The sequence below is a fragment of the Cryptomeria japonica genome, chromosome 2 (genome assembly GCF_030272615.1).
Source record: "Cryptomeria japonica chromosome 2, Sugi_1.0, whole genome shotgun sequence".
Classification (NCBI taxonomy): domain Eukaryota; kingdom Viridiplantae; phylum Streptophyta; class Pinopsida; order Cupressales; family Cupressaceae; genus Cryptomeria; species Cryptomeria japonica.
In genome coordinates this window covers 269144632-269153025 of record NC_081406.1, presented here as the reverse complement: position 1 = coordinate 269153025, position 8394 = coordinate 269144632, and the positions used below count along the sequence as shown (strand labels likewise).

The 8394-nt window shown below is 35.3% G+C and overlaps 1 protein-coding gene across 1 annotated transcript; it reads right to left on the bottom strand.

Moving 5' to 3' along the window:
* Positions 1–4748: 4748 nt before the first annotated feature.
* Positions 4749–6510, bottom strand: LOC131056094 (pathogen-related protein-like). Its single transcript, XM_057990433.1, has 4 exons — positions 6090–6510; positions 5591–5723; positions 5181–5479; positions 4749–5063 (listed from the first exon to the last, which is right to left on the bottom strand). Exons 1-4 carry the CDS (start codon positions 6261–6263, stop codon positions 4923–4925), a joined length of 747 nt encoding a protein of 248 aa, XP_057846416.1. The 5' UTR covers positions 6264–6510; the 3' UTR covers positions 4749–4922.
* Between the last annotated feature and the right edge of the window lie 1884 nt (positions 6511–8394).

Here is an 8394-nt window from a genome sequence, read left to right as displayed (position 1 = left end):
CTTGCACTGGTCGAGCCATGTAGTCATGTGTTGGTATGGCCTCCATGTAATGACACTTGATCTCAATATTTCAATCACAATCCTCCAATGCAACAAGTCACCATTCTACCATGGTCTGGTGAGTGGGTATGCATATGCTCTAGGGTCATCTGATCCAATATCAACTGGTACTCCTACTGGCCTAGTGCATGTGATATGATCGAACATCCAAACTTGAAGAAGGGTGCACATCATCAAGCTACATCCATTACCATAGACATAATCTCCTAAGTCATGGTAGAGATGGGCCAACATGCTCAGTCCCTAAGAGAACACTATTTACTGCTCCTCCATCACTCGGATAGTATAAGTGAGACTGCCATGCATATGACTAGCCCTATTGTGGCTATCATGAATCTTCTCATGAGTGGAATAGCACCAGTAGGATGTAGTAACCACTGAATCACTATCTGTCCTCTAGTCTCATTGGGCATGATTCACCCAATGTAGTACCTTGCTCTCTCCTAAAGTCGGATGGGGTGCGACCTATCTGATACCTCATAGTGCATCCTCTAATGGGAAGCCTCAGTATGCAGTACATTTCCTCAAGTGTCACCGTCATCTCCCCCACTGACAAATGTGGAGGTATGTATATCCCATCTCTCCATGACTTCCATAAGCATTGCTAGATGGAACTTCATGGATGACATGTTATAGATGTACCACAACCTACTACCTTAAGCAGCTCTCTGTCGTCCTGAGACAATCGAGGAATCTGACTCTGGAGACTCCGATATGTGTGTCCGACAATGTGCTTTCACGTGTAGGATAGTCTTTGCAAAAGTAAATCAATCAATAATCAGTATCTTTCTCTCATTCTCATTAGAAAGCCTGATCCTATGCTAGCCCTTGGTAACCTTAGTCAGGGACCAAGATGCCATGGAAGAACCAGGGCGCCCCAGTGGGGCCATGGCTCCCTGGTAGGACTAGGGTGCCCAGTTGGGACCATGGTGGTTCAGTACACTCACCTTGTCAAGTGGATGATCGGTAAGGATGGACTGTCATAGGATCTCCATTCGGGTAGGTTGCTTGGGTTGTCTTCGAGGCATCATGAGTTCTATGTGGGCACCTTTGCTGTAAATAAGACAAAAAGTGAGCAAATGACAAATGAAAGTGTCATTTTCCACTATTCATAAGGTATGTGATTCACTCTTTCTTGAAACCCTAATTCCTAATTTTCTACTTAATCTCTCATATCTTGAGCTAGAGAACTCTGATTTCTGAACCATTTGTGGCATTGGAACCATTATTCAATTTTCTTTCTTATCAAATGTTCTATGATGCACTTTGACCTTGTATCAAGCTTCATTGTGAGCATTTGTCATCACCTTTCTTTCACAATTCATTGTGGTAAACATGATAACCTCACTAATTAGCAAGCCAAAATAGTGGGGGACATATAGCTACCCACAAATTTTATCACCTCCCTAGTAAGCATTAGGTGATTTTGTGGTTTTGTAGGGCGCGGTTCCTAATAGTGTACTGTAGATACCACTGGGGGTTTCGTCCAACACCTTATGGATATATCCTTTTTCATGAAATGCTTACTTTTATGTACTTTAGCTTGCATATGCATGTAGTGTCATATGACCATTAAAGTGGGGGCTAAATGTAGTGTTGTAAATTGTACATCCTTAATTGGGTGGTACAATTCCACGCTTAGGTTAGCACCCACCTTAGTGTGTTTGCATTTTGCATTTCAAATTCCCTTTAAGAATTCAATTAATTAATTTAATTAAATCGAAAGCCTTATTTCATTCCTCTATACTTTATAAAATTGGGACTTTTACCCTAAGTGTGCCCCTTTTTAGTTTATTCTTCCAATTAATCATTTCATCGAATGCCCTAATTATGTCTTATTTCGACCTTCAAGGCCCGATTTCTCATATCTAGACATCTCAAATTCCCATACTCCTAGAATTTTCTTTAAAATCACAATATCTCACTTCCCCGAAAATTTGGCGAAAAGTTGGTCGGACTGTGTGTTCGAACCATGTGGGTACCCGCATGGTCCCAACTTTTTCTCCCCGAATTTCGGGAGCATGTTTTGGCAGTATTTTAATATTCAAAATCCAAGAGATTGGCGAAAAATATCATTTCTAGGTTGGCCTATGACTCAAAACAAAGTTAGGCATAAACCCTTCCTTTCCTCATTTGAAGGTCTAAGATCTAGCAATTGAAGGAGATTCTTATGAAGTGAAAGTGCAGGTTTTATGAAGTATACAACAAAAAATAAAGCATTCACCAAGTCTACATCAAGTATTTTCAACATCCTTAGGAGCTTTGAAGACATTGAAGATCAATAGGAGATCATTGAGGCTTGTACCTTTCCCTTAGGTTTGGTATTGTTTCATGTTGTTTTCATGTCTTTGTATGAACTTCATTTTCAAATTTACATTCATGCTTTAGATCTCTAGATCATTTGTGATTCGAAGCATTTGCATTTACATTTACAAGCATTTAGGGTTTTCTCTCCAAAGTGTAGGGTATAACTCTGAATTTACTTTCTTATTTATTTAGGATCTTGTATACACACAAGATTCTTGCACACACATTTTCAATACATTATTAGCTATTTATGGAGTTGGAAATCACCAAAACAAGGGGTTTGACTAAGGCAAAACCTTATATACCCACCTAGACACCCTCTTTTTCAAGTTGTAGGTGCAGGTATAGGAATCTGGCCGACGCATGAATTTCAAGATTGACAGAAGACACAGAGGCAGTCTCAGAGCCAAAATCCGATCTCAGATCTCAGAGACAGGGTTGTGGCACCTTGCGATAGGACCAGGGCATGGCGCCCTGGTCCCCAGGGTTTTGCAGTTTTCAGTGCTAGATATGCATCTTACACCCTTAGGACCTTAGATCCATAAATCCAACTTTCTGTTTGCACAAGGACCAAGGCGCCCAATGCCCTTGTCTTGCCAATTCTGCTCCATTTTTTAGCATCATGTGCACTTTTGAGTCCATTTTTCAGTCACGCTTTTTGTATCTCAGTTTCAGTTTCCTCAGAATTTACATTTTCAGTTTAAGTGTACTTTGTTTCTCATTTCCTAGCTTAGTTGATTGTTGCATTATATTTTCCATATCTACTCCTCATTTACAACAAAGGAATAAAAACCCTAAGAGATATTCCTTGACTCTCTCTTCCCTTACAAAAAGTAGTCAAAGCGAGATATCTCCGTAGGCTCTTTCGTATTCCACTGTGTGTACATGAGAGTGGGATTAGGTCTTAGTTACTTGGTTCCATTTTTGTGCTCCACATAGGGTAAATCAATGCTTGACATAAGAAACAAGTATGTGAGAGATCGTCCTTTTCTATATTTTAGGTGTAGGTAATTTTTGCCAAAGTGTACCAACTTTTTTGGCTACACCATCATATGCAGAAGGCTCATGATACTTAAGATCGACTTTTATTTCACTAAAATTCAACTAGAAAACTGGGTTGTCTTTTAAGTACTTTTCTATAATTGTATGCATGAGTTTTGAAAATCTTAAATTTTAGATCATCTTAAACTTAGTTTCTAACCTGAATTTGATTGCACCATCGAATTCAATAACACCAAAAAGTCTTAAATTCAACTATAACTTTGGGCATGTTTCAACACCATCTCAAGGGCCTAGAATTTTTTTCTCCATGATAAGGTGTCCAAAATCCATTCTATATTGGTCCATTGCACAATATTCATGGTTCAAGGAATATTCTTTTTCTTATGTTGTAGCACTATTCATAGTCCCAAGTTTTAAGTACTATGGCATATTCCTTGAACCACATTTTACAGTATTTTTTACATGACAATTATGAACCACAAAATGATCATTATAATATCAAAACTAGTCAAGAAAAATACTTTATTGAACCTACACATATTTTCCATTTATTCAGTAACTAATTGCTAAATATTATTGAGAAAAATATTGTATATTTTTAACAATATTTAACAATTATTTATTCTAAGAAACAAATTCAATTTCAATTATACTGATCATATTTATTTTTGTTCCATAACAAACTTCAAAACAATATTAGCTCTAATGGTTGTTTTAACTCTAACAATTGTTTGATCTAAAAGTATACCATAACATATCTATGACTAACCAACTAGGGGAAAGGACCCAATAGTTGAACATGTACCAATTGTTGTGAGGGTTGTTGATACCTTTGTTCCAAAAATTGAACAAATAAAACCTATTGTTTGAAACAAAAAATATCAATTTTTGTTAGGAAATGTACCAACAGTTGTTAGGAAATGTACCAATAGTTGTTAAGAAATGTACTAATATTGTAAAAAGTAACCAATCAGGGGACGCTGCACAACTATTGGGGTCTCTTTTGCACGCCTATTGGTCTCACTTTTTTTTGTGGTTGTTTTGGACACCTTGTCAAAAAGCATGCTGATGTGGCATCATAGTTATAAGCAGGGGACTTGCCAAGTAAGCTGCTGTAAAAAAATCAGAGTGATTTGAAATTTCCAAGTAGGATTTTGAGAAGCGCGAAGTTAAGGTGCACAACTACTGAGTCCTTTCCCCTAGTATTGCCATACTACAAAAACTAATGTTCCCACTTCATGTCATTGAAATTGAAAAAACTAACCAAAACAAAGGTCACTAATTTGATCTGTGACATTAATATTTTATGCTAAAAACAACAAGAAAAATTATGATTGATTACAAACAAAGAGTTTTATTTAATTTCCAAATTATGACTTCCACATGAAAACATTAGGCCCAGAAGCGCACTGTCTTATCATGCCAATTCCATCCTGCCAAAGATCAACATTAATAGTAAAAAAGCACCTGAAAATTAAGATTCCAGACAGCCATTGCATGTAAAAGCTGGTATCTGATAAAGCCACGTATTCTACCCTAAAAATAGTAACAAATTAAGAGAGAAAGGGACAGCCCTCTATTCCTGTCTTATATTCCCCATAGCTTTGATCAAATGGTCCTCTAAACAATCCTCCACACAGTTCTGCTGGATCATAGTATATTTCCTCCTCTTTCATTCTCAGCTTCTCATCAACCTGTAATAACCACACTCTTATACATTAATACTTTGCTATAAAACTTATCTTAACAAAACCAATCTCAAAATACCCCAATTTTCTAATGTATGTGAATTGATTAGACATGAGAGCAACCTTAGCAATGGCTATTCCTGTGAATTGGACTGTTTGTCCAGTGGGAGCGTGGCCTTTGAAGGGGCCCTCCATGACACCCCAATGCCTGAACTTGAAGTTCACAACAGGAGGCCCTGTGTATACTTCCCTAACTTCCCATGCAAATCCTCCTGGAAATGCAGTTCGAAATATTTCATGAGAGGACTCAAATGTTTCCTTGGATGTCTTGTAGTACTGAAACTCCTCTGGCAATGAAGTCTGCATTAAGGCATTGTAGCTGCCCAATTCTAGTGTCTCCTTTCCTGATAGCGCAGGTCTACCTTTAAAACACACCCAACTAATATCATCTCACCTTGATCATAACTAGACAATAGAATTCTATTGATCTATATGTGACAGTAAGTGTGTAAGAAAAGAGTGATGGGTATCACCATTTACACTGAGTGAGAAATTGTTGGGGTCAATAGTTTTGAAGTCCTGAATTCGAGTCTTATGCGAAAGCTCCATCTCCCATGTTTTCGCCAGGTTCTGCACAGTTTCTTCCAGGGAACCTTTGGGCCATACCTGCACAAATCATCAAAACCTTGATAAACATATCCATGAATATCTATGAGCCAGACTTTTGGATATCAACAAAAAACTCTGAATTTAGGAATGCCTCTGCTTTAAACATCTGCTGATTTCAATTCTTCTGGTGGTAACTTGTTACCAATCCCCTTATCACAGTTCTATTCTAAAGAGCCCATCAGCGTATAAACAGAACAGAATAAACTTTTCAATAAGAGATCAAAAACATCTGAAAAGGACACTTGATAGATCTAACATCTAAGTTAATTTCAATTGGGACAAAGTTAAAAACATCTTATCCCGTCCCATAACTATGAAATCTTGAATACCATAAAAAGAAAAGAAGTTGCTGATCTAAGACACCTTGGTTCTGGTTCTTTCAAAGAGGATGTTGACTAGAGTGTAAGAAGGAGGAGCTCCATGCCTCCACACTGTATTCTTCTCAGACTCACCATGCACATTCCCACGATATGGGTCATCGCCATCACTCAATTCCATAGCTGCAACTTTCTCTACCAAGATTTCTGCAGACGACATTGGATTCAACAGAGAATCTAAAGACTAAAACATCAATAAAATCTATGAGCAAGAGCAATAAAATCTATGGCGGAGCTTGGTGTTTTGTTTTATTGGGAACCTAAAAGGCATTGAACAAAAGATAAGAATGTTGATGTTGAAAGTGGTGGATGAAAACAGATCAAGCAAAATATTCATATCAAACACGATGAAATTATTGAAACACTTTATCAAATCTGCTACTGCAGAATTATATTTACTGAGCTCAATACAGATACAAAGGTTTAGGAAACTCAACAGATGTCCAACATCAGATTAGATTTTATTGCTCTTGCTCATATCTGATTTTGTTTACTGACGTCATATTAGACTTTCAGATCAGATTCTATTCACGTGGGAGAAATTACTTCCAACAGATGGAGCAGCCCCGGTAGATCAGATTGTGCTTTCAAGTTTCATGTTTGAGCGCATTAACTACTTTTGGAGTCTCTAGATATTTCTGGTCAATAGTTTCTGAGTTATTGGATGGTCCATTCATTAAAATATCAATGTGCGCAGTGATTTGTTGTATAACATTTGAATTGTGAAGTAGGTGAAAGGTATGTATTTAATTTTGTTTAAAAAGGTCTATGCTTATTTCACTTGCTTCATGTTGGGCTGCAATCGTTTATCTTCTGTTTTTAAAAATACTTTTTATAAGATGATTTACTTACGCTTTCCCTAAAAATTATCATATTTCTTTGCTCTTTAAAAAGAATGTGTAATTTTTTACAAGTATTGTTTTCCTTGATATATTTTATCAAAATTTAATAATTTATTGATCAACTTTTAGAATAAAAATAAAGTTTATAGTTGAAAGATATTGTTCTATTGTTTTTAGTAAAATATAGAATGATGAAAATTGATTTCAAATCATATAATAAAATATTAATATATCATGATATAATTTGATATATCATTTATAAAAATGAATGAGTTGGATAATAATATGATAAATACTTATATCACTTGTTAAAGGTTTTGCAAATGGAGTAGTAAGTTAAATGAATTAACTTGATTGTGAGCGAAGCTCCATGGTTAAGAATTCTTGGTCAAAGTAGCATCAAGATAGGGGAGCTTACAAAAAGTTACGATGCTTCATCATTATAAACATCATTTAGATGCAATAAGTGGTATCTAAATCATTTGTGGTAATAAGAGATTGATTCTTCTAAACCATCATTCCTAAATATAAAATAATGAGAATTGATCCAAAATTCTACACAATTAAATCCCCATTAAATCATTACATAATTTGGTATATTGAAAAGAAGCTAATTATTCATAAGGTTGAGAGACTTTAATATTATATTATCATAATATTTACAATATAAAAAATATAAAATTGAAACAAATTTAGAAGATGAAACATATATAACAATTTATTTAATTTAATTTTACAAATATTAAAATATTAATGAAAAGGTTTTTTAGTATAATATCATTGTATGTTATTGTAGGGAAACAAATTACACTCTATGGTTATGTAGATCTAATGAGTTAATATAAAATAGTAAGTAAAAATCAAACTTAAATGAACAATTGAGAATGATTAAAACCAAGACAAATTTGAGAAAGTTATGAGTAGCTTAATTATTTAAACTAATGACTGTAATGTTTTTCTTTTGATAGGTTGATACTATTTGATTAATGCTACCAAGTATGGATAAAATAATGAATTGATGAACAAAGAGAAATTGGTGATAATCATTTTGATGCCCTTGATCTAGATTTATACCAATGATTTTGTCCTCTTGGAATGTCTTGATGAAGTGGACATGTCATCTTATCTTATGAATAAATCTATGGAACCTATTTCCATTTGTATTTTCCTAGGCATGAAACTTTAGGATCATACTATAGATAAAAAGAGCCCATTGACTTCCTTTATGGTAGTCAAAGATCTATTCCGAATATATAAAGAAAATTTAAGACACTAAATAAATTTATTAAACCACCTAGATGGTGATGGAAATGTATTATTTGATGATGTGATGTTGATGTAAGCCCTATTATGTTTTTGTAACATCCTAAAATTGCACCCCTTGCAGTTTTAGACTACATTTGGGTCTTCACCTTAGTGTTTGTGCCCCTCGCCTTGATCAGAGACTTG